The sequence below is a fragment of the Dermacentor andersoni genome, chromosome 10, assembly GCF_023375885.2.
Source record: "Dermacentor andersoni chromosome 10, qqDerAnde1_hic_scaffold, whole genome shotgun sequence".
NCBI lineage: Eukaryota > Metazoa > Arthropoda > Arachnida > Ixodida > Ixodidae > Dermacentor > Dermacentor andersoni.
The window spans coordinates 45,113,220-45,140,715 of NC_092823.1; the positions used below are offsets into that span (position 1 = coordinate 45,113,220).

Sequence of the window (27,496 nt, forward strand, 5' to 3'; positions counted from 1 at the left end):
CATCATCGTAATTCCAGCTTCGACACCCCTGTGTCATCATGCCGCCGTCCTCATACTATCGTAATCTTTCAAGAATTGTTGTCCCAATATCGCCATATCATTGCTGCCACGCCATCGTCGTCATTCCACCATCGTCATCCTATTCTCGAGATGCCGTCGTTGCCATAACATTGTCGTCATTCAATTATTGTCACGCCACCCTCATCATTGCGCCGCCATCACGCAGTCATCCTCATGCTGTCAGGGTAGTTTCATCGTCATTCCAATGTCCTCATTCCACTGCCGTCATCTATCTCGCCGTCGTCACATCATAGTCATTCCACCATGGTTATACTGGTTATACTATCGTAGCTAGTCAGGTCCGTTGCAGTCATTAATTCAACGTCATTTCAGCTAGACATTCCCTGTGGTTATTGCATCGTTAACACGCCGTCTTCACTTTATTCACTCCACTGTCATGCCACCATCGTAACGTAATCGTCATCGTCGCATCATTGCCCTCACTCGTCGTCATGCACTCAAGGTTGCACTGTCTCACACTTCGGCTGCCCGCATTTTGTCACCAGCGTTCCCGCTTCCTGCTAACTGCTAGCACCATCACCGAGACTACAGATACAGCTGAACTGATTATCGTCGTTTAGGCAACCGTTTTGATAATGATGATAGGCGAGCATGAAGTGGCGCAATTAGACATTTTCGTCTGATAACAAGCAAACGCATTTAGTTTGAGGTGGGATTCCAGATTCTGATTTACATAAAGTTTCTATCTAGTTACTTTTCCATTTATATGATGAAGGCATATGTTTTTTCTTTAGGTTTGCTCTGTTAGTAACTGACGACCAGGTGATAAAACTTAGGTCTCGAGGTCAGCCATATGGCAAGAACGCTGCTAGGTCGTGTGATTAATTTTGATTCTTATCATTGATCGAATGTGTTTTGATCCTGCTTTGATACTGTTGTGTGTCTAAAAATAACCTCTGAATATGTGTCTAACGTTAGTACCTAATATATCCTATATGAACGTGCAGTTCAGTAGTGTGTCAATAATCGGTACAAATCGTAACATTTAGAAACATTTATTAAAAGGCAGCCCTTGAAAATAGACTACGCCATACAGGGTGCACCGGCTTTGGACCATCTGACACGAATCAGGCATTGTTGTCAAGAGAAAGCAAATTCAAGGGAATAAATTCCTTTAATGATACAATAATTAGTATGGTCGGTATTGGTAACGCCTCAGCTTCTGTCGGACGCAGTCGCCGTTTCTGCATATAGTCTGAAAATGTTTAAAAGAATAACGAGTTGGGTATATTTCACGACGATATAGCAGTGAGTTCAATGTAGCATGTTCTTCTATTGTGTTCTAGAATAATCCACTCTTTAATGCGCTTGTCATTGTGTAAACATTTTCCCGAAAGCCATTCACCTGCGGTTAACCATAATTTAAATAGAAAACGACAGTTTAAACAGAAATATACATAATAAAACACAGAAAGACCTGTCTAGGAAGGAGCCAGTTTGCGCATATATGGAAGCGATGCGAGCAGACACTCAGGGAAATATTGCTTCCATCTTACGGAAGAGGTGCGAAAGCGTTCAGCTACTTAAATAACACATTGATCACACAATTTTATGACGCATTTGCCATTCCAATAACACATTTATTAACACAAGCAATCTTAACATATACACATGAATATTCGCTCCAAGCTGTTTGCATATAAACTTCGGAGATGTCATGAGTAGGTCATATGACTTGTTCTCTCTACATGCCCACGGTCATTAAAAGAATACCTTTAGGTAAGATCATTCTACTGCAACATTTAGGAAGTGTTCACCAGAGTAAAATATGTAAGAACACTCAAGTACACATGTAACATGCTTGCTCTTTACTATGACTCCCTTGGGTATGGGCGATGTCCTTACAGCAAACATATCAATGGAAATACAAATGTTCGAAATCTTTCTGACACGTTTTTCGTGTGTACTGAGAAAAAAATGCTTAGAAGCCTACTCAGAGAAGCTTGCTCTAGCAGAGAATTGAACGATTGAGAGAGGCTATGTTGTACACAAAGCCTCGAGTGGGCGGATATAATGCGTCTGGAGAAAATTAACTGGGGCCTTTTTTCCTCGTCACAGAGTTAACCGAATCGCTTAGAACGTTTTCCTACAGCTCCGAGTCATGTAAACGCAGAACTGTGTTCACATTTTGACGCAAAAATAAGAAAGTAAGGCAGGATGTGATGCTAAAGTATAATGGGTCAATTAATGAAGGACATTAGTGATGATAGCTAATCACTAGTTCTATCCCTCCTTCACGGTGTTACAGGAAGCGCGGAAAGTATTTGTCGTGGCTGGGGGAAAACTGAATGCGCGGGAGGTGGTCGCCCTGCTATGGACTACGCATGAGCAAGGTTTGAACAGTATAGTGAAATACGGGCTTTGTGGTAAATTATTCAACCAAAAATATTCTCCACGTCATATATTCCTGCTGTTACTTGTGAGAATAAATGTGACGATTCGTTTCCATTAGCGTAGGAATCGCAGCAGGGGATGGATGATGTGCGGCAAAAGAATAAATTATTTGAGGTAATATGGGCTTTCGCATAGAATTACCTAAAGAGCGCTGGAAAAAAAAGTGATATTATTTTACCGTGGTTCTAGTCTAAAAACGTTTCGTTAATTGGTGGCGAATGCCTGTCATGTTTGTAGAAATGGGAAGTCAGGTGCAAGTCACCTAGCGGCTCACTGCTTCTGATACTGTTGTCAAGTTTGGTTATATCAGTGTAGGGTATTCCAGTGTTACCGAGGCCAGCGTTCACGCCAAATATACGAGGCCTCCTCAATCCTCATGAAAGGGAGCATGCATGTGGACATTATGTTGTAGTGGCTATTCTCTGAGGAAATAGCCTGTACGACCGGCACTCAATTTTCGCATGCTACGTCACAAGTGTGTTAAACTGAATAGTTTTCTTTGAAAGAAGCTTGGCCAGCTCCAACCTCGATGATCAGCAACGGCTGATCGCAAGGGCCCAGGAGGCGGCCCGAGCTCAAGGCATACTGGTATGAAGACAGCTCTCCAAAGCTACATTCATATAATAAAGTTCTTTATTCTCTCTCTCTCTCTCTCTCTTTGGTTCTTTCGCCCCTTTTTGTGGACGGTGGTTCACCGCCGTAGGTTGCTCAATGCAGGTTCTAAGAAACGCACTGACTCAACTGCATTCAGGTTGCGGTCGTGGTCTAAAACCGGAAGTCACAGCTTATTCAGACGCACATGATATTTAGCTATAATGATGCTAGAGGTATGCTGCGCCACGGCTCTTTTCTCCACAGAATTCCGCAATAAAATCCAAACGCTACCTAAATGTCTTCCTTGTATGAAATATATGTCGTCCCGGGCACCATGTTGTTAATAAAGCAAATAGCGTTCTGAAGCGTTCAGGTATTCGCTCTGATTGGCAGTCATTGTCGATTGTTTGTGCACGTTTTTTTTTTCAGTTTCATTTTTACCCTTCTATGTTATCTACAGCTGCAAAGTCACACATCAGAGCTCCAAATGTAACTGTGACCATACCCCGTTGTTTTCCTTGCAAGGAGAGTTGTCTGGCAGGAATGTTGGCAAGTAAGTGTCATAGCCATAAATTGACTTAGGCATGAAACACCTTGCCATGCAGTTCTCGTTGCCGTGGTAGTCCTGAAAATACAAGAACAGAGATTTCACTCTTTGGTATCGATTCTGCGGTGTCAAAGTAACTTGAGGTGTTTTGTTTTTTGCGGCGGCGCGGCAGTCACCTATTAAGAAAATGTTTGACTGAATGCGGCCTGCCGTGAGTTAACGTTCGCAATTTCCTAACTAAAGCTAGGCTGGCTGAATTTCCGTTGACATATACATACGCAATGCGAAGCATGCTTGCCTGGTAGAGAATAGTTGTTAGGAATCATTCATTTGTACTGCAGTTACCGGTAAATCCTGTTGCGACGTGTTGCAATCCAATGCGGAGTACATCGCATGTCATTGTATGTAGCTCTTATTCCCAGTGAGCCAAGTTGGCCTCAAAGAGATTCATTGAAGAGTAACACGTAACCAGCGGCACATACCCTTTTTGCCCAAGGAGCATATACCCAGAGGTCCCAGTGGCACATGATCGGTGGCCCACACCAAAGTTAGCGCAAAATAAGCCCAATAAAGGGCGGCGTATACCCAGTAAAGCATACGCTCGCGAACAGCACATGTTTTTGGACTATGCTGCCTTCGGTATCGGCCCAAAGAAACGGTCGGATAGTCCTCGCAGAAAACTGGATTAAACTCGCCATGAATGGTTCACGTTTGGTCGCGAATCCAGCACTTGGTCGTGGATCCTCGCGCTAAAAACAAAAATTATCTTCAATAATATCCCACGTGGCTTTTCAGTTTGCTTTAATCCGCGCGGCGCCACTTCTTTCTCTCTCAAACTACGGAGAGGTAAGAGTACGATTGCGCGTAGTGAATCGACAAGCCTGCGCCATCGCATAGTCGTAGACGCATTGGAACCGTCTGGGTTTGAGCCGCGACACGCTCTTGCGTGTCTTCTCATTTTCACGCACGCCCTTTTCCCTCAAATTTATATTGTAAAAAAATTTTCTTGATATTCTGAGATTTTACGCGCCAAAACCACTTCCTGATTGAGGCACGCCATAGTGGAGGACTCCGGAAATTTCGACCACCTGGGGTTCTTTAACGTGCACCTAAATCTAAGCACACGGGTGTTTTCGCATTTCGCTGGAGGCGAAATGCGGCCGCCGTGGCCGGGATTCGATCCCGCGACCTCGTGCTAAGCAGTCCAACACCATAGCCACTGGGCAACCACGGCGGGCTCACACATTGTAAAAAACAATTCTAAGATCTAAACTTGAGTATGCTTCGTCAATTTGGTATCTCTCTGAACCACAGCCAATATACTGACTTGAAGCCATTCAAAAGCTGTCTGCTCGTTTCACTCTATTCAATTATTCCCACATTGCCACTATATCTGCCACCAAACTACCTTTCACCTACTACACCGACCATCAGCAAGGAAACTCGCCCGGTTATCACTGCTTGAAAAAATTTACTATACTAACCCAAAATCAAAAAACGACCTTTTACATCACCCGCTTACATATCAGCACGAATCGAACACAACGTCAAGATACACTTGCCAAGTTGCCGTAGAAACCATTCCTTCAATTCATTCCTGCCAAAGACATCATCCGAATGGAACCGTCCCCTCACCCCAGTCGAAATAAATCCACATCATTCCTCTTTTCAGACTGCTGTATCTAACATTGTTTAAAGCGTAACCACTACTATCTGTAACGCCATGAGACACTGAGAGTATTTTAAATTAATAAATACATAATATAAACACTGTGCCTACATGGTTTAGCTAAGTGTGCATAGGGGCTGGGGGGGGGGGGGATATTGCTTTAACATTGTTCCTTGGACGTTTCCCACGAGGCCGTCCTGTCCTGAGCGCGCGCGCCCAGTAGACGATGGGGCCCGACATAGACTTTGGCGCACAAACAAAGGGACTCACTTCAAAGCGACAATAGCCGCCGCCCTCCGTAGAAGCGGTGATTAGCGCGAAGATCACTCTACTTCAACCTGACCCTGAGAAGCTGAACTCATAGATGAAGGGGGCCAACGTCGAAGAATACCGCGGGAACAGCGTTGACCCAGGATTTCCAGATTACTACACGCTTGCGCCAGATGCGGGGCCAAAGTGTGACATAGGAGGCGAAGTCCGGCGGAACGGTGCGACGACATCACGGGAGGGATTTTGCGAGCGATTCAATAATTATTATCGGCCGAGATACAGTCATGTGATTCCCTAGTCATGTCTCCTAGGGAAGAAGACTGTATTAAAAGCGGAGACATTTGGTCCAATGCGACGAGGGCGTTAACGGGCCCTGATGGGGCTCAGGCGTTCAATTCACTCCTGCGCGGAGTGGGCTTCCTTATCCATCTCGAGCCTGCCTTAGTAAGCTGAAATAAACAATTTTCGTTTATTCATACTCCCGGACGTATACATCAAAGAGCTTGATGGGTTCCACCGCCTAACACCACCCCGAGCCACAACAACGTTGTATATATGAGACGTCATCTACCATCACTGGTCTCACACCAGTGCCTCGGCTTCACGCAGCACTTAGTAGTCGTCCTATTCCAGATGGTCATACGCACAACAGGCTCACTTCTGTCAATGCTAGGGCTAATGCCCCAGCGTTATTCTGCTACTAGTGAAGATTGTGATCACAAAAACTTCTAATGGCACCTCTGAAAAATGGGGTGGCAACGAAGATTCACATAGCCTTCTTGAGCCGGTCAGGTTTTGCTGGATGTTTAGCGGTCAAACTTTCTCCTTTTCATTACGTTATCTAGTACAGTCACCTACGTTTGCAACAACCTATGTTTTTTCCTGCTTTCTTTCAGATAATTGCAGGCGTATCTTCTATATCTCAATCACTGACCAGGTAACGCTCCCATCAACACTGAAAGGTAGTGCTTTTGAAAGTTGGAGAGAGAGAGAGAGAAAAATAAAGGAGAGCAAAGGCAGGGATGTCAACGAGATGAACGTCGGGTTCGCTACCCAGCACGGGGGGTATACTGGGTGAATATATTGCCATTCTAATAAATTGTGCTAATTCGCCTACAGATTCTTTCTCCAGAAGACATATGCCTCATTTTGCAGAGAATATTAAGTTCTATTTTTAAAAGCACTCGTTTTCTTGGATCTTCCCCCACGTTGCAGCATGTACGCGTATGTCCCTGTTTGACCGTTTGTGTGTATATTTCTATCTTATTGTTTTTGTTAGCTTGAAGGTTACGTTGACACGTACCTCATACCAATGTTATCTGCAGTTATCACGGTGTCAAGTTATAGCAACCCCATTACCTGAGACCGCACGAGTGTCGCTTGTCCTAATGCACCACATTGCCCAGCGATGACAAAACTGAATTTCAACAAAGTTATTTGCGGAGTTCATTAGTGGCAGCATTACTCCTTTCAAAATTTCTTGAACTATCTCATACAAATTGTCGCCCAAATGTGCTGATGCTTTAAAAACCTGCGTTTTGCTTCGCCTTTACTTACACTGAGTTTTTATATTGCTTGGTCATGGGTTTCACTTGCTGTGAAATTGATACCAATTCGTCAATCGTCTGCTCAAGACCAATGTCTCGATTTCTGTGTGCAAAATAACGTGAACGTATGTCCACTGTTTTCAGCATTTCCTTTTCATAAGGACGAATTATTTCAGTTTGACAATTAGTTGCCTGATTCAGGTTCTAAACGTTATTTATTCCATGAATTAGTGCTTTCAATTCCCCATTTGAGGATTGCCAATCAGAGAACTTCAAAAACGTCTTGCGTAGCGCGCTATCTGTGAACAACCTTTGATAATACAGCCTCACGCTAGGTTTCCGCTGAATAAAAAAGATGACGTTTAATAAAATAAAATGTTGGCAGTTTCGTTCGAAGATGAAGCGTTAGAGCTGATAAAAAGGTTTCAGATTGTCTCGAGCTGTGCCTGACGGCAACATATCTTCTTATTTTTTCAGTATGCCTTTTAAACAAATGTGCGATCCTTGCAACTAGATCAAATCTCAAGCGAAGTGACGTAATACACCTTACGTATATCCTAATGCGACATATAAAGACATTTTTATTATTTTCATTGTTTGATGAATAAAAATTACAACAGGACAAACCTTCATGAAACGGGTTTCCGCGACATTGGGAAAAGAGAGCTTGCATATCTGGTCTCTCGTCAGTATGTTTCCAACAAAGAACTTCACATAATACTTCTTCTTTATTTTCCTCTTCGCGCTGTTCGTCAGCAGGCATTTGCCACGTTCGGACCTGTATTGAACGTAGTGTTGGAAAAGCAAAGATGCGACAAATTGATCAAGCGAACCAATCATATAAAAAATTCTTGCTAAAACTAACTTGAATGTCGACACTTTACCTTGTATGTTCTTGGCGAACTGTTTAAAGTGCACAGAAAGAACAATTGCACAAAGCACACTTGTGGAATCCACAATTGTGGAATCTATGATTTCGTCATAGAATTTATTACTCCGCAATTTTTTTGCGTTCGATCACATCATCATCATCATCATCAGCCTGGTTACGCCCACTGCCGGGCAAAGGCCTCTCCCATACTTCTCCAACTGCCCCGGTCATGTACTAATTGTGGCCATGTTGACCCTCCAAACTTCCTAATCTCATCTGCCCACCTACCTTTCTGTCGCCCCCTGCTACGCTTCCCTTCCCTCGGAATCCAGTCCGTAACCCTTAATGACCATCGGTTATCTTCCCTCCTCATTACATGTCCTGCCCATGCCCATTTCTTTTTCTTGATTTCAACTAAGATGTCATTAACGCGCGTTTGTTCCCTCACCCAATCTGCTCTTTTCTTATCCCTTAATGTTACACCTATCATTCTTCTTTCCATAGCTCGTTGCGTCCTCCTCAATTTAAGTAGAACCCTTTTCGTAAGCCTCCAGGTTTCTGCCCCGTACGTGAGTACTGGTAAGACACAGCTGTTATAAACTTTTCTCTTGAGGGATAATGGCAACCTGCTGTTCATGATCTCAGAATGCCTGCCAAACGCACCCCAGCCAATTCTTATTCTTCTCATTATTTCATTCTCATGATCCGGATCAGCAGTCACTACCTGTCCTAAGTAGATGTATTCCCTTACCACTTCCAGTGCCTCGCTACCTATCGTAAACTGCTGTTCCCTTCCCAGACTGTTAAACATTACTTTAGTTTTTTGCAGATTAATTTTTAGTCCCACCCTTCTGCCCTGCCTCTCCAGGTCAGTGAGCATGCATTGCAGTTGGTCCCCTGAGTTACTAAGCAAGGCAATATCATCAGCGAAGCGCAAGTTACTAAGGTATTCTCCATTTACTCTTATCCCCAATTCTTCCCAATCCAGGTCTCTGAATACCTCCTGTAAACATGCTGTGAATAGCATTGGAGAGATCGTATCTCCCTGCCTGACGCCTTTCTTTATAGGGATTTTGTTGCTTTCTTTATGGAGGACTACAGTGGCTGTGGAGCCGCTGTAGATCAATCAATAATCAATAATCAATAATTCAATCAGATAAACTGCTTCAAGTAAATTCTGCAATATTTTTTTACAGGTTCATGCTCGCACAAAACCGTGGACCTACCATACTAGCAAAGAAATCATTTGATTGCAACAGTGGGAAAACTTCATGCTTCTGCTGTCCGCTTCCATGTAGCTCATGAGGAATCCGTCATTCCAGGGGCAGCTCACCGAAGTATAGTAGCCGCTCGAAGTGCCATCGTGGGGGCATCCAAGCCTACGTGACACGAAAAAGAGTGCCGAATGAAGAACGCCACCTGGGAACTCAAACAAGCAAGGAGGACTTCAATTGGTTCTTTCTGATTCCATAAACTTGCTACGCATTTGTAACAAAATGCTAGTAAATCCAGAATATTTGGAACGTTCATTGAAATAAATACAGGAAAATGCTTACGCGTCGCACTGGGGCAATTGCTCTACGCGAAGCACTGCTAAACCGACAAGACATGAGACCCACAGCAGACTTCAACGATGAACCGTCTCCGCAACCGTTCAGCCAGTGCGGCCGAGAAACGCGATACAGGGCTTCCGCAAAACATAGTGTTTAAACTTTCAAAAACCAACAAAGCTATCACGTGAGAGAACGTGCTTCAAACGTTTTTACCGCATTTACACGTTTTTTGCGCGCTACTAGTCTCGCGCGCACTTGCTACGAGACGTGGCGGATGCGGAAAGAATCTCCAAGAGGAGCTTGGCGTTGGGAACGAGGAAAGCACGCCTATGATGACGGCCTATTGTTTGGTTCACTGGGCTGTTGCATTGTGAAAGCGAGGTTCATTGCAACCAAGGGAAACGTTTTCTTTCTAAAACGAAACCTTCTTTGCCAATGAACCCACGAGCGGCAGCACAGCGCGCTGTCCCCACTTGCAGTTTACGCGGAGAGGGAGAAGTATAACATAACGGCGTTGTTTTGTTGGATCATTTACTTGGCCTGCCTTTCCTTTTCCCAAGCGAGCATTGCGTTGCCTGACCGACGGACGCTATTGAAAAGTGAGTTCAATATCAGTTTTTTTTTTTTTTAATATTTATCACTGCTTCGCAATGCATCATTGTACAATCGACACGTGGTTACGCTCAAAGGTTCACTGCAAAATGAACGGCAAGGCGCTGTTTATTCTGGTGTTTGTGTTGTACGCGAGCGTTTGGTTGATTGATCTACGTAAGGCAGTGTCAAGCGTCCGCTCTGGTGAATTGGCTAAAAAAGTGGTGCAGGAAAGCAGGCAGCTCGTGCATACATATATTTTCTTCTTGTTAACAGTATTCGCCTTCCTCTTGTATGTAATTTAAAAATAAATATTCTCCTCTGAAATAAACTCTGCCTAACACTCAGCGATATAGCATGTGGTAATGTCACCGATGTATATCATCTTTCGCTCTCTCACGCTTCTGCAGGTTTATCTGGTTCCGGAATTTCGATGAGCATTAACGTAAAACCTACATGGCAAGCTTTACAATTTTCTTTCGTGAAATGTCAACAGCAATTACGCGAACGTTAAGGATATGAGGAATTGCCGAGAGTAGAGACTGAGAGCCTGTCATGTTAAGCAAACAGATAAATGTTCATCAAGCGATATATCAGAAGGGTACGCAAAAGCTTACAACATTATTACTTATTTTAATGAAAAGTAAAAGCATAAATGAATGAAGTCTTACAAGTGTCCAAACTCATGGGCCAGTATACGGATGCCTTTGAACGTTCCGACAGCGTCTTCACCATAGCCGACTTTCTGCCAGCTACAGATACCCCCAATATATGCATAGCCTGCGCAAAACAGTGTTGAATAGCTTTTTCGCTGGCAAAATACCATCAGTATAATGTGCAAATATAGTTGATACAATCAGTATAAGAATCAGTTATTTCACGAAATAAATTGGGGTATCTATATGATAAGTATATACAGAAGGAGGTCTCTTCTTACACTTAAATGACACCTAATATATCTTTAAACAAATTATTTTTGTACAAAGATGTCCTAGGTAGAATTTCACGTGTTCACGTTTTGCCCTCTATACTGATCCAGATCCCAAGATTACAAGTATATGTGTTTAATGAATATTAACAATAATATCCCTAAGGCAATCATGCAGAAATAGTGCGCATATGCCAAATTGATTCCTTAGAAATTAATTTATTACACATCTACTGTTAGCTAACGTGCAGAAAAATGATTTTCATCATGCAAACATGAAAATTTTACCGTCATATACATTAGCATTATATTTCTCCCTATAATTACCACCATAGCCATCGTAATGATAGTAAGCGCCATTTATTTGAAATGTAATTTTTTACTCGGCTCTTGAGGGGAAATTGACCATTTATAATTCTACACTTGGTTGCATTATTTCCCATTGGACGTACGTATACTGTTGCTGCTGTTACGAAAGGATTTGTCACCAACCGACAAATTGCATACCCGCATCTTTCATGTGGTAAATCAATTTAAAATTTCGGGCTTTACAAGCTAAAGGCACTATGTGATTATGAGGCACGCCATAGTGGTGTTCTCCGCATTATTTTGATCGCGTAGGCTTCTTTACCGTGCACCTAAATTACCGTGCAACCGCATTTAACCTCCAGCGAACTGCGGCCGCCGCATCCGTCATTGAACCGCAGTCTCCAGCTCCACAGAGCAACGCTGTATTTTGGTGTGTCTCTGCTCTGCTTCTAAACGGTCTTTGAGAAAACCTGATTCTCGATTCTTATTTGCGGGTACCGGAATTAAAAGCACGGCATCTCTACACATTTTTTTTTTGTAAAACCAAAATGTTAGACTGACATTTTCCCTGGCCATAATTGACAGAGAGTCACCACCCTTAAAATGCGAAGACTCATTGCACTGAATAGGATGCGAATAAGTAAGCCGACCTTCGCGCTTTTGAAAAACATACCCTTCTCTTTTTGGGGGGGATTATGCGGTGAATCTCTACGCTCCAAAACTACACCCTTTGAATTGTATCTTGCAACACAACTATAAAGGTCATCTGTCTTGTCCGCATATGCTTTCTTTAACGCTGCGAGCCCGGTATTTCCCAGTACCAAACGCCATGCGCGTTATCAGCCTGACATAGCATTGCCGACAGGAAAGTAGCGGGTGCGACTTTTCAAGAAAGGAAATGCAAGCAAGGCAGATGACGATTACTGTTGTGTCGCAGATATACACCCCAAAAGGTGTACCTTTGCTAAGCGTGTACACTTAAGAAAAGTTTACGCCCTTTCGAGTGTATACTTGACACGCAACGATAATCGCCATCTGTCTTGCCCTCATTTTCTTTCTTGAAAACGATGCGCTGGTTACTTTCCTGTCGGGAATGCTATGTCACGCTGATAACGCGCATGCCGTTCGTTACTGGAATGTACCGGGCTCGCCGCGTTAAAGAAAGAAAATGCGGACAAGACAGATGACGATTATTGTTGTGTGGCAAATATACACTCCAAAGAGTGCAACTGTTTTTAGAGTGTAGCCGCATTCATCAAACTGCACTCTTAAAAGAATTACACCCTTCTGGGCTTATCTTGTCTAACAACAATATTCGTCAGATGTCTTGCCCACGTTTCCTTTCTTTAACGCTGCGAGCCCGGTACTTCTCACTCACGAACCACTTGCGCGTTATCAGTGTGACACAGCATTCTCGAGAAGAAAGTAGCGAGCGCCGAGTTTTTAAGAAAGGAAACGCAAGCAAGGAAGATGACGATTATTGTTCTGAGACAAATATGCACCCCAAAGGGTTCAACCGTTTTAAGTGTGTGGGACAAAACTAGACAGCCTTCAGTAGCTCTGATTGTTACCTAACGAAACTTCACAAACGCTCATGTAGAGCATGATTTGAGGTATGCTGATTTGTTGCGAGGTCTGCACGTAGTTGCAGAATATCCCCTGTGTACGCAAACACCCGTACCGAGCAGGTTCCCGTTCCAGCCATGATAGGTGTACTCTGCCATGTCAAGCCTGCGAAAAGTTACGAAAGGCAATGTGAGCACTGAGCTCGAAATCAAGAGTCAAACATCGTGCATTTTCGAGTATGTTCCTTACCCGGTTACGAGGTAAACGCCGTCGTAAATTCCATATTTGTCAGGGTTCCCGTGAACATAGTCTCGCAGGCCTTGAAGTGAACGAATACCTTGAACATAATTTCCAGAACGGGTCAGGAAAGTCTCTGCAGCTGGCTGCAAAGGAAAACCACCGATGCATGGGGACGGTACTAATGTAAAAAAAGAAAGACAGGAAACTGCATAACGGTGCCTCTTACAGTAAGAACTTCCATAGCACGAAACTTGATTCTCACTGCTGGATCTGATACAGTCAGGTAACGTACATTCACCTGAAAATAAGGAATGTATTAAAAAGCACTGATTGAATCAAAACTTTCCACGTGATTATCGTACAGACTGTTCTCAAAATCTGTGATATGCCCTGTGAATGGCAATGTCCTGCTACAGAGTTTAACTGTCAGCTTGATTGTTTTGCAGTAATGGTATTCTGAATCTACCGGAAGACAAGAAAACGACTTACGGAGTTTAAAGTGATGATTAAATATTTCAGCAACGTGAATTCCGTACTGAATTGCGCCCTGAGTGTGCTGTCCACGATGATCAATAATTCTGGATATATTATACCTGGTCTGGCGCTATCTTGAAAACAAACACGTGTTCAATAATTACAAGAGTGCAAAAGCGCAAGAACTTTTTAAAGCAAAGCAGTCCTTTCAAACTTACTTTGATTCTGCCGTTCAGAGATGTTGGTCTTCGCTCTTTCTTGCTCAGTGCCATCTAAAATAACATCAACATCAGGACTCAAAATATAAAAGCTTTGTTTCAGTGAGTTTCATAAATGAGTCGGTATTTATACATTACAGCGGCATTCTTCAAAAGCGTAGCCCTCTAGCCATCAAGTGTATTAACACTGAGCACTCTTACCTCTAGCAAGCAGTAGATCATCAATCAGTGGCGCTTTGTGTGAGAATTCGTGAGCTTTGTGTGAGAACTTATGAAATTTGATCACGATGGGTGCCTAAAAATTTGCTGCCTGAAAGCTCTATACCTACCGACCTAACAATACCTTCGTAAACAATAAACTGCAGCAGCGTCTGTAATATCACGTCACCTTGTGATCCCCACCGGAAAGTTGAGTCATAGGATGACGCTGCCCCTACCTGGCTGGTTCCGTGTGCCAGCCTTAGAATCGGCTTTCGTACTAGATTTGTCATAAGCGCTAACTGTCGCGTTACATGCATGTCGAAGCATTGCGGTGAAATCATTGGGCCAATTAGATTTCCAAAGCTGTCTCCAGAATTGTAGGCTTCAAGCAGGTAATAATACCGGAGACACGACAGGGCGTCCACGAACACTGGCTTCCAAAGCAACTTTATACCAAACAGCGTGATCGTATACATGGCATATATATATATATATATATATATATATATATATATATATGGCATCCTCATCTTGTGCTGTGAGGATAGAAGGAAATTGAAGAATAAAAACGAGTTCTTCGACCCCTCTCCACAGTGCGAACGGTTCTCAGGTCTCGCTTGCTGATTCAGGCATTGTAGTGTATCTAACCTCGGTCCCTATGTATGCACGTATGTATGTATGTATGTATGTACGTATGTACATATGTACATATTTATGTATGTATGTATGTATGTATGTATGTATGTATGTATGTATGTACGCATGCGTGCATGCATGCATATATGTATGTATGTACGCATGCGTGCATGTATGTATGTATGTATGTATGTATGTATGTATGTATGTATGTATGTATGTATGTATGTATGTATGTATTCGTATATGTCATCTTCCAAGAAACGTGGATTGACGGCACATTTACGCGCCGATCCTGCACTCCTTAAATTCTTGTTGGTTCTGGTATCACCATTATTCAATGGAACTTAAATTTGGTCATCATGGTGCGCTTATCGAATTGTGGTTTGCCTCCGCACGTGAGACAGTGAGTGGCAAAGTGACTCTCATGTTCTCGGTATACACTGCTAGCATGGTCGCGCATGCCAATATCTAAGCACCAAACTGCCTGTCCAGTGTACCACACGCCGCATGATAATAGGGTGGGATAGACACCTATTGCACATGGGACATATTTATGTACATGTTTAACTTTTATATGTTAGTCGCTTTTCTGGTTTCACTTCTTAAGGGGCCGATAGTGCACCACCGATGACCTTATTGGTTTTAATGCAATTATCATGATTTGCCTACTTCACCCGTTTGGAATTTATCCATTCATCTATCTATCTATACACCATTGTGTAAAGATCTGAAAGTTTACATCAGGACGCTAGCTGCTTCTGCTGCCATCACGTTGACCCTCCGGAAGCCGCAGCCAGTGACTCCGACCGCTGCGCCCTATCCGTCTCCAACTTTCTTCACATTGCCGACAAGCAGTGCTGTGAGCAAGTTCTGCGGACCATAAGGTATCGTTTGGGCTCAGCAATTCCTGATCCTTCCCTTCGCCTACTCTCTATTCTCTAGACGGAACTTGCGTCCTGATGGCACTGAACCCATGCTTGCTGTTTGGGGCACCTTCAGTGCACTTTGCTTCAATGAGTGCATGAGGTGCCGAGAGTGCGGGGTCACTCTTTTTTTCTGGCCCGAACTTTACAGCTTTTTCTGCCGGTACCTTACTGCTTGTGACCTGCGCCAACACCGGAAGCTCCCTCCCATGCCTTCAACAGGGCGTCTACAACCCATCAATATTCCCACCGAACCCTTCCTTCGCGTGGGTTCCAACCTGTTCGGCCCTTTCCCGATGCCAATTACCGGCAACAAATAGATTGCTGTTGTGACTGAATACGCTACGCCATTATGCGAGCCCTGCACGCTGGTTGCCCTACAGACATCGTAGAGTTTCTCCTGCACAACGGCATCCTACAACACTGCGCTCAATGGCAGCTCCTCGCCGATCGCGGACGTCACTTGTCCGAGGTCATCGACAATAATCTCCGCTCGTGCTCTAATGAACATCGAGTAGCCACATCCTTGCCCCTGGAAACCATACTTCCCCGTGGAACACAGTCGCCTTCCAAGGACGCTCGCGATACAATTACAATGGCAGCACAGGCTCGTCTGACTGTTCGTGCTCACCTCACGGCATCCCTAGTTTCCGAGAAGTCCCATTGTAATAGGCATCACAGGGCCGTCAAGTTTTTACCTGGCCTCCTTCGTACTCTTATGGTCAGCACCTCGTCTTGTTGGCTTATCAGAAAATCTTCTATCGCATTATTGGGGTCCCTACCGAATCCTACGACAGCTTTCAGATGTTTCTTGCGCAATTGCTCCCGGGAATTCCGACCCACTAAGTACAACGAAGAACCGATGTTGCTCATGACACCCCCTTGAAGCCCTGCGTGCGAGGTGTTCCTGAGTAACGTTAGCTTGATACCGGACAGTGCTCCATTCTGGCGGGGTAGTGTCATGATAAGGCAGGCTAAGATGGGCAAACTAAAAACGATAAGGACGAAACATGTGTTGTTGCTGCTAGCGCTTCGGTCGAAATGTTTTACGATGTCGGCTTGAGCCCTCGGTGTTCTTACCTGCGTTCATTAACAGCACTTGCGCTTTTTCCCACGTCACAATATCACAAAATATTATTCTTTGCTGGGCGCAATCAAACCTGCGTCATACATACTCCGATAACCTTCTATAAAGATATACTCATGCTCCACGCGCGCACTTCACGGCAGCACCACTAGGTGGCACAGCGTGCATAGTAGGACGCACACTAGGATAACATGACTTCCCATAGTCCTTTTACATGTGTCGCTGCGGTGGTAATGTGGCGTGACAGATCATTGCTTAAAAACTATTCGTATTAACGTCGACATTCACTGTAACAGGGGTTGTGCCGAAAGATTAACAGCCTTAAAATGCGTGATTTGTATGACACCAATGACTTTGACTACGTGACACACACTTCCAGCATAAGTGATTTCCCCGGATGCTAAGCTTTCAGTGAAAAACTTCATGACACCTTCTACAAGCTACTCTTACGTTAAAACCAAAGGTTCCAAACACTCTCGAAAAGCCGCAAGTGCGTCGCCAACCCGATCGTTAAAGCCGCTATCATTTTTCGGGCGTATAATTGGCAATCGTTGACAAATTTGAATATTTCGGCAATATGTGACTTTTGGAGCTTCTGATGCAATGCTGTGTCAAAATAAGCAAGACAGCACTCCTCCATTGTCCAAGTACGAAGTGCATTATGACTACGGCTGCCTTCACTAAATACAGGGCTCTTTTTATAATGTCTGAAAGCTCTATAGAGGGCAAGTTGAATTACGCTTAATTTATAATTACCTGAACAATGGCACTCATGTTGTCACTGCTGTAGACTCCTAAGTCAACGTATTCACCCAATCGATTTAACTCAATTGCTGTCATGATTGTGTTGGAAATTCCTTTGTTGAATATTTTACACAAGACCATCAGCTAGTTATGAGGCTTCCGAATGTGTAACTTTTGATAGATACGTTTCTTACGGATAAGACTAGGTCGAGAAACTTTCAACGTTGGGGTAGAATTACGGTCATCAGGCACTGTACACAAATGAATAGGAGCTGACGGAGCCAGTGCATCTGCCATATATTATCAAATCAACGGCTAACCTATCACCTCGAGCCACTTGTCTCCAAGAATTACGTTGCAAAACCATTCGAAGTTGATAACAATTTACAGGTGAGATATTCATCTCTGTAGCATTTCTTAATCAATTCACAATGTACGAACACAGACTTTCTTTACAAGCATCACCTGTTCTCGCGAAGACTCCTTCATGGTCTTCAATCTTGTAGATAACATGTGGCACATCCCCTACTCCTGCCGATCTTCCTTGACCCTTGAGTGGCTTTATGGCAAACTTAGGACCGAGTACACCCTCCTAATAGAATTCAAGGAGAATCAGCTGCATTAGCTTGTTTCTAGTTTGTAGCGATTACACATAACAACGGTAGCTTACCAATTTCTATGGGGACAATGAATAATTTTTGCACAAATAATACTTGACACCATGATCCGGTGTTTGAATAGCTGTTTATTGTACAGAAATTTCCACTAGATATGGTTCCTACATATTAACATTTATACAGCACTTTTGGCGTGCTCAATGCCCATTGTAAAATATTACTAACCACAACTGTACCCTTTGGTGAACAACCAGAAAAGTTAGAGAACCAGCTAGCAAGAACACAGGCACAAAAATGATTGAAATAGTATGAAAGAACTCTGACAGCATCATTGCCTAGAATATATCGTAGCTAAAAGAAATATTGTGTGACTGCTTATAAGCAAGGGTTAAACGTTTCATATTTAAATGCATCGCAAATGCATTTAAATACTAAGGCATTGCAAGGCGTTCGCTTTACGCGTTTCACATTGGCGGTAGTTTATAGTTACCTAAGTACACAGTTATTGCGACGCGTGATTATTACCTATATAAAAGTGTGATCAGAAAAATTATATTTTAAAAATTAATTGATTGGTCTCAATATTCCAAAGCAATACCCGTGCTATGAGAAACGCCATGGTCACGAGCTTCGTATTAATTTCGACAACAAGAGTTTAACCTCTAGCTAAATTTAAGCACACAGGCGTATTGGTTGTATCTGTTGCCTACCAAGAAGATTCACGTCCGTCTGACCTCAGCATATATTTCACAGTCAGTCTCAATGATCTAGTCCTCTATGTCATTCTTAGAGAGCTCATAGACACCACAGAACTTACGCAGATCTCTAGCAAGTGGTCATTATTAGTTATGAGAAGCCAACGAACTGTTTGTTGGCTTCTTGTGACATACGTTCAGCTAAATAACACGATTTTAAAGTACTAAATACCTCTCTATCGTATTTTTTTTCACCGGTGTATCGCGGAAATTTTCACAGCAGTAATTTTTGAGCTGATACATCATATGTATTTCCTGAAAAAAAAAACAAGACAGACCAACCAAAATATCGGTTTCGGCTCGCTTTCGAGCCGAGATTTCTACACTAAGGTGTGTGTTACAAGTAAAAATATATGATACAGAAAGTTCCCTGTTATTCTCTTTCTGTTGCAATTTTATGTTGTGCTTACTTTAGGGAAAATTTGAACTTCGGAAGTTTTCCTCTCCCCCATGGTTGACACAGCCTTTTAACAACACTTCGCTTTACTGTATAATGACTGTCGTGCTTCAGTCGCAAAACGCGTGCGACGTTCCCCGACCTGCGACGCAAGCTTCTCTACCATGCGAGGGCTCGAATGTGCTGCGCAATGACAAGGCCAAATAATAAAAAAGGTTGTCTTACTTTCACATGTCAGAGAGCGCGTCAAAAGTCGAGGATCACGCGAGAGTTTTACCTGAGTATTGTTTTCCTGGCGTCCCATAATTTTCCTGACGTCACAAGCTACAAGCTTCCGTGAGAAATATCCGAATTACACCTTATCGCAAGGGTCCAATAGGAACAGTGCACGTGACATATTTACCCCCAGTATCCGAGTGTAAAGGGTGAAGCAGGGCCGGCGAGCTCGGTGCGCCATCACTATTAAACCCCAATGTCAATGCGCTTATGGGTAGTTGCCTGAACGTCTGTGCTGAGGTACAGTACGCTGCCCTCTAAAATCCCATAAGAAACCACCAGATCTTATATGTCCCTGCCCCCTCACTTATAAGCAATATAGGACTAAAGTCATTCCTGGTGTTCACATACCAAGGATATTATGTACGGAGTGATTCCAGCATGAGCCAGCGAATTTCATTTTTCATTCCACCAGCTCTTTAGTTCAGAAGTCGAATTTAACGTTCTAGTAAAGATTCTCTCTCTCTCTCTCTCTGAGGGAACTTCTCGAAGAGCGACCAGTTGTACACTTTCTACTCTTGCTTCACTGCCACTCGGGAAATGCCCTTTCATGTTGAGGTGAGTCTGAATTGACAAAATGTTCTTGTTCCTTTGTGAAAGGCCGCGCTACATTTGCATGAAAATTGAGTACATTGTTTTGAAATATGATAAATACAGCATTCTGATGCCTTTGATGCTGTATTCATATCAAGAAAACAGCGACTTCGGTATTACAATGTGGAGGTAACATGTCGCCTTGAAAAATACAAATGCACATGTTGAAACGTTGGCTCCGGCTTTCACATTGTTCTCGTTTTGTTCAGTGTGGAGGCTCAGGGCATTTGGAGACTGGCTTTCCAAACGAGGGTATAAACAAAAATGTGTGGGTCGGAACCGAATAAGCAAACTTTCAAAGCTATAATCTGAACTACTGACGCCTTCTGGCAGATGTGAAAGTTAGAAGAGGCGAATAAAACGCTTAAAATAATTTTTAACGTTGCGTAACACAGTGGTGTTCAAACGTGCTTCCGTGCTTTCTCCTTGAGTTCCACCCTGTGTGTTGCGACAGTTTAAAATATGAGAGTCATTGTGCTGTCACGTGGAGCGCTTGTATACACCCATCCTGGTTGCGTTACCTTTTCTCGGTCTTCATTTTTTGTCTCTGCTCCCTGTTTAAATAAAGAATGAACCCCTAGCCCAAACTAACGTTTTATTGTTTGTACACAACTATGCGGTGTGTTATGTAGGAGACAACTACAAAAATTGAATCTTGCATAAAACGCAAGCAAAAAAAAGGTATTGATGGAAATGGAACACCAGCAAGGATACGTGGATAAAGCGCGCTGACTATATTTTTTCTTGTGAGAACTCAGTGCGAAAGTTACGACAGGAAGCACACCGAAACTCAGTGTTCTGCCGTTTTCATAGAAAATGCCCTAATTCTATAGGCGCTAAGATATGTTTTCGAGCAGAAGTCTCTTAGAGTTCATTTAAATAATTGTAATTGCCAATGGGATAGTGTTAGCCACTAAATTATTGTTAGGCAGTCTTTTCTTGAAATCTGTCACTCCTAAGTTTACTTTACTTTCCGATGTGGTCCATACCCACATCAACATTTCGAACACGAAACATAACATTTTGGACAAGTAGAGTTGCGGTTCACTGAACGTATGGTAACCTTTATATTATGTTCTTGCGAGACCATATTTCACGTACATCAATAAATTTCGCCAAAATGTGACGTCACAATTCTTTCAACCAGAGTACGTTAAAAGGCAACAAAGGGAGTAAATATCTATGCTTTCTTCTGAAATATGACGTAGGCGTGCGAAAATTCAGAAAATTTTGAGGACACTGAGCTAGCTACTTACTGAAAATAGTTGGTGTATATAACTCATTACGAAACTGATATTTTCAGCTCGACTTTGAATGCAAAATTGCCTAAATTGCCTTGTCATTTCTCACGCTATTCGACGACTACATATCACTAGACAACGCTTACCTAAACTTCAGGCAAACTTCAGTTTCCCTACTTCATTTTGTGAACATACGGTTCAAGAAACGAAGCCAAGTATGCATGGAATGCAATTGAGATGACGGAATCACGGCACACCCCGAGGGAGGGGGGGTTTTCTACAAGAGTCTACCTAGTGGACTGTCCATTTCAGCCATTGCTGATTGGATGCAGCTGTACAAGCAAGGAGGAGACGAGCGGCCCCGGCCAATTAGCAGTGGCCTAAATGGACAGTCCACTAGGTGGGCTCCTACAGAATATCTCCCCTGCACAACAATTAGGTTGCGTAAGCACACAGAGAACCTATAAATCTACTCAGTCACAAGCTAGCACAACGGCGTGTATTGTCTCGTAGTCAGATTCCGCAGATTATTTTCGTGAGTTGTTTGGTTCTGCTGCTCAGGCGGCTGGTCATAAAATCACTCAAAGTACGATAATTATGACAGTGGTATGCCTACACTTAACACAAATGAAATTATGCAGCATGCATCGTACCACTTCTAATCCATTTTCTTCGGACACAAATACGGATGCGAAACGATGTGGGTCATGATACAGGTCCTCTTCCAGTGCTTGTCCGTCGAGCTGTAATACATAAAGTTAAGGAATCTTACCTTGTGGCATCATTTCATTCATGACTGCCTTGCGAAAGCAATAAAATACAAGTACCATTCTTGAATGCATTTAACTGTTCTCTGACACACAATATTCGTTACTGGGACTTCAGCAGAGGATTCACACAAGACATGCAAATTTCTCAGCTCACTTGAACATTAACTTGAAAAGCTATCGTGAGAGTTCAGCTGCAATCTGCCAATAATAACGAAAGTCGCACACATCCTGACGTGGTGTATCAGACAAGCCTAATGGAGAGAAAGTAGCTATTGGAAGTACGTAGCCCAACAAGAGAGCTGCCACAAGAAATTTGACCTAATGCTTAACTAGGTGTCTTCTGAGATTATCGGGCTGAACTGTCTTTTATTGAACATGTTGAAGGAGCCTAATATGTGTTTTTATAAACATTAATTCAGCCTGATCTTTAGCGAATATATTTCTGACTAGAACGTCAAACGACGCTCTGTGTTTATTCTCAGTTGAAGCTAAGGTGTCTGAAGACCAACAACAGGACATTTTACTAAAACGGCACAACCAGCCTGACAGAAAAGTAAAAATCGTTTCACTAAATTCCTCAAAGCATAAAAATGCATTTTTCGCGGCTTACGTAAGTGTGCTGCATAACATGTCCTTGATAGGTCCGGAGTAAAAACTCATCGCTAATGACGGAACTCTTTTCCAAGTTCAGTGTGAGAGCATCGTTTATCTTGAGAACCTTTGTCCCTTTGTCGTTACGGCTCTCAAGAAGTTTCGGGAAGACAAGTGTCTCCTCAGCAGGAACTGAAAGGAACAAAGCAAATGTATAAGTCAAAGTAGGTCATTTTGTTACGTTTATAATTCTATGGAAAGAAACCGCGACATCTTGTAACTGTATGTCTAACGATTTTCTGTTTAACCCGTTCGACCACAACTTCTGTCTAACCTGGTTAACCATAACGGAGTGGTAACGACCACATGGAGGTATCATTACTGCCAGTGGTACTGTGCGTTGCCTCACTGCGGTACTACATGGTTGCGCGCTGGTAATTGGGGAGTCCTGACATTCTTCCTTCGTGCTTTGAGACATTGAGCCTTTTGTAGCAGCGTCCCATACCAGAGGTAAACGCTGACGCTCCGCGAAGTTCCGAAATGGTGCTTTATAACATGGCTCTCGAAAAAGCGTCGTTGGCTCTCGCGTGCGGGTGAAGCACAGTGGCAAGAGAAGCGGCACCCATAACACATAGCGCAGCGTAGTGTCCTAAATAACCACCTCCCAAGCATGCTACACACATTCCTGGATCGCGACAGGGATCGGTTCTTCATAAAGGTGCTTGCGTCACGTACTTCGATTTCAACGTGGTGCAAGAATTGAAAATATGTTAGATATATTTAAACACCACCAACTTTGCATTGTTAGCCGCTTCTTTGAATATAGTGACACGTGCTCTTCTATACTGTTATCTTTTTAATGCGATCGCAGATTAAGGACAACTGAGAAATTCGACATTTAGGCTCAATCGTGTGCACTATAAATATTAGTGAAAGCTAGAAAACCGACTACTTCACAATTGTTTATTTATGTACACAAGGTTCACTTTGTGAAGAATATTATCTTCTATTAAAGTAAAAGCGACATGAAACCGTCAGGAACGACGACATTTGCCACCACTTTCTCAACCCGCCGCTCTCCACCTAGAGATATTAGCATGAGTCCATCGTTAGTGATTTGTTCATCCTTTGTTTAGGATGACCACTTCTCAAGCGCTAACAGCTACAGTTATCGCTCAGCGCGAGGCGCCTTGCAGCCACGAAATTTTATATCAGGCACAATTTCAATGGCTCGCTTTGGCACGCTTGGCACAGTTGGAGACAAGTAACCGCGATAGTATGCACACAGTCACAGCGTTAGCCTGCAACATTTCAATACCAAGCTTACAGGACCATGCCCAGCTTAACCGAATTGCAGAGCTAATTTTGCAACGTGAAAAAGCACGTGAAATAAAACAGACCGCAGATTCGCTGGAAAGGCGAAGCATATATTGCGATAGCAAATTAGCAGGCAGCCATCCTAAATAAGGATTGTACTTTCATCGACCGTACCATATTGTAAACATTCGTTTGCGGAATAAATTAACAAGCACGGTGTCAGCGCGCACAGCAAACATTAATACATCCCACTCGATGACTGGCGACAATAGCTGTGAGAACGCTATTGTCGCTATTGTCTCTCGCGTGCCAGGCGCAACATTGTGCGCATCGCACGCGAGAGAAGACGGCGCTCTTCCTCTACGCTTTCCTCCCTTTCGCACGGGCGAGATTGAGCCGTTATCACCGGTCCCGTCGCACGCTTTCACTCGCGCACAGTGCATACGGCGAGTTTCGAGGGTATGATCTCCCTCGGACTTTATGGAACCTCACGGCGACGCCGACGGAAGAAATGCGCTTGTAGTGTCCATGTAGTTGTTATCGCAATAAAAGAAACTTGTTCCCGCTGTCATTGCGTTGCATGCTCATCTTTAACGTGGCTCCCGGATTGACAATCAGCCCTATCCAATGGCTCCCTGGGAATTCACCCCCATCCCAAATAATGAGCCAATGAAGTTACAACGCAGCGATACAACAGGTATTATAGAATAACACCATGTCATCGATACATCATGCGCTAACACCTGTAAAGTGTATACGGATGCTGCTATCCTACCACAGGACGGGAGCACATCATTCCTCAGTACTAGGCATAATTTCGTCAGTGGTCCCCAGCATTAGTTATCTACGGAAGCCAGCGCTAAAGTAGGGGAACTTCAAGCCATCTACGACGCTGTGCAAGAAACCACATCTAAGCTGACTATAATAAAAATATTACATACCTTCAATGATTTTTAGCGGCCATTCAAGAATTCAAGAACGTTTAGAAGGCGACGCAAATCTGCGAAACGATACACACAATGAATAGTAAAACGGATACTTGCGTTAAGGTACACTGGATTCAAGGCCCCGCTGCGAACCCTCACAACAATGCGGCTGACCAGCAGGCGCACTGCCCTCCTAATCCAGATCTTCCGTCTATTCCTCTCCCACCTCAGCTCCTAAATTACTCCGAGCCCGTAAATATTTTCTCCGGCCGGACACGCACTGTTATCCCACCGTGTGCCTGCTCCCACCCCTTCACCTTACTATGGCGGAGGAAGTTGTTCTTAGGAGGTTGTGACCTCAACATAGCACTGATCATGTTTACTACTGGGTGCTACGTGTACATACTACTGTGATGGAGGCAGACGCCTACAATGCATTATGGACGTGTTCCAGACTGACAATCGGAAGGCTCGTGTCTCCTACTGCAAGCCGGCCTCCATTGCGGCGTCACAACCACCTATCACCGCTCGATACACGATAACACATTCCACAATACAATGCTCCAATTCATACACAACACAGGCCTCACATCACACATATAATACACATATGCACATCAAGAATTAATGCGTTAAGGGCAAGCCTTTATCGCAATAAAAAAGACGTCTCTTTGCGTCGTTTTCACGAGGACAATCTGAACTGTCCATCTGATGTCGACGACGAACTGCGGCTTGTGCAGCGGCTTGTCCTGCTCTATGCACAGCACTCTGCTGAGCCCGATATTGTCTGGTTGCTGCCGTACGCATGGCTCTCGGATTCATTTCTTCAGCAGCGGTTCGTGCCTTTCGAGTAGGCACAATAACGTGTACCGAAGAGTAAGCACGGGTATCCAGACAACGTGGCGCGCATGTCACCTTCCTGGATCCGTGGCACGGTACGTTGCTGTTACTGATGCTAATAAAGGTTTATTGGCATCCCCTTCGTAACGGGGCAGTGGCAAATTGTCGCCTAGCCGTTAACCAGGTCCAGCTACATACAGCATGCAACTGCTACATGCAACTGCTACATGTCTGGACACCTGGTGGAATATACCGAAGCTGCAACGGAAAATTTGCACGTATCGTCGCTACGCAGCGCGCATGCCACATCGCGTGTCAAATGGCCCAACGCTGTGCTAAAGATGACGATGATGACCTAATGGCTTTGCCTTTGAAACGTGGCGCGCCACCTGGTGTAATATTATGCAACTGCGAGACAGAGTGCGCATGTATACACGCCAGGCGGGGTGCATCTCTCATCTCAAGGCACGTGGCATGATACGATGCTTATGATGTTGCCGATTTATTGGCATCTCCTTTTAAACACGGCGGTGGCGTAGTCACCTAGCCAGCTTGATTTGACAAGTGGCACAATACGACTGCAATGAGGGTGATGATCCAGATTTATCGGCAACCTCTTTGAAACGTATTGAATGTAGTATTGGATGTGTTGTCTTCCTTTACTAATTACGATGATTGTATGTTTAATACCACCCCAGATGATATGATTCCGTTGTTTGCGAAGTTGACCGTTATGTTTGTAATTAACCCCCCTACGATAATGCCCAACTCGGGCGCTGTAGGTATTTGTAATAAATAAATAATAAATAAACGTGGCGGTCACATATTCACCCTTGCCAGCTTGATATATAAAGTACAGTATATATATTTCTCTAGCACTCTTGCATACATCGCCTTAAACAACCTCCTAAACCTTCTTTAACTGCCTTGTACCGCTACCTGCACGTGCGCTACGTGGCGTTCTAGGTGGTGTAATAATATGCAACGGCAATTCAAAATGTGCACGTATCGACGCTGGGCGGCGCACAATTCACATCGCGTGTCTCCTCGCGCGCTGGGACGCGTTTATAGGGCATTTTTCCGGCTGCAAGCTTGTAAGCGGTGGCGCGGCTCAGCGTTAAGTTATTTAACAGCGGTAGAGTAGGTGACTTTCAAGCAGCGATCGCGTCTGGAACTATTTTTTTTTCCAACGATAACTGCCATGGACACCGGGCACCAGCAGGGGAGGCGGCGGCGGCGGACACCATCGCCAACCGAAACCGTTATTGGAATGAGCCGATAACTGCTGACGCTCCAAAACCCGTTTCAGCTATTAGTGCTGTTAACATCAAGCAGGAAATGTGGAATACCGTTATCCTGAGCGCTACACAAGGTCCACATAGGGACACTGAAACCTTTGCAAATGCCCTTTAATATACTTTAGTTACATCACATAATTTGGGGAAAAAGATTTCATACGATGATTGAACTTACTTTTGGCACAGTACGTCACTTGCGAAACGGAGGACAAGGAAGCAAGCAAGCAGAAGAGCTGATGAAATAAGGTTTTTGTCATCATCTTTAGCATAATATGTAACGCACCAGCCCGATGTTTCTTAGAATGTTAAGCATGGAATTAACTAGACAGCATTCGACTAAGCTGCGCCCGCTGACTTTAGGTAATGTCCTACGGTTGGCGGATGGCAATATGCTTTACGGACTGGGCAGACTGCGACGTCAGCATTTC

The 27,496-nt window shown here is 43.7% G+C and overlaps 1 protein-coding gene across 1 annotated transcript; it reads right to left on the reverse strand.

Moving 5' to 3' along the window:
• Nucleotides 1-1,176: 1,176 nt before the first annotated feature.
• Nucleotides 1,177-27,496, reverse strand: LOC126543111 (venom metalloproteinase BumaMPs1-like). The gene is made up of 14 exons (XM_050190255.3): nucleotides 27,244-27,496; nucleotides 22,707-22,879; nucleotides 21,980-22,069; nucleotides 17,912-18,038; nucleotides 13,853-13,906; nucleotides 13,650-13,768; nucleotides 13,387-13,458; nucleotides 13,170-13,303; nucleotides 13,036-13,085; nucleotides 10,789-10,897; nucleotides 9,200-9,352; nucleotides 7,730-7,880; nucleotides 3,575-3,694; nucleotides 1,177-1,276 (listed from the first exon to the last, which is right to left on the reverse strand). The coding sequence occupies exons 1-14, from the start codon at nucleotides 27,335-27,337 to the stop codon at nucleotides 1,211-1,213; spliced, it is 1,512 nt and encodes a 503-aa protein (XP_050046212.1). The 5' UTR covers nucleotides 27,338-27,496; the 3' UTR covers nucleotides 1,177-1,210.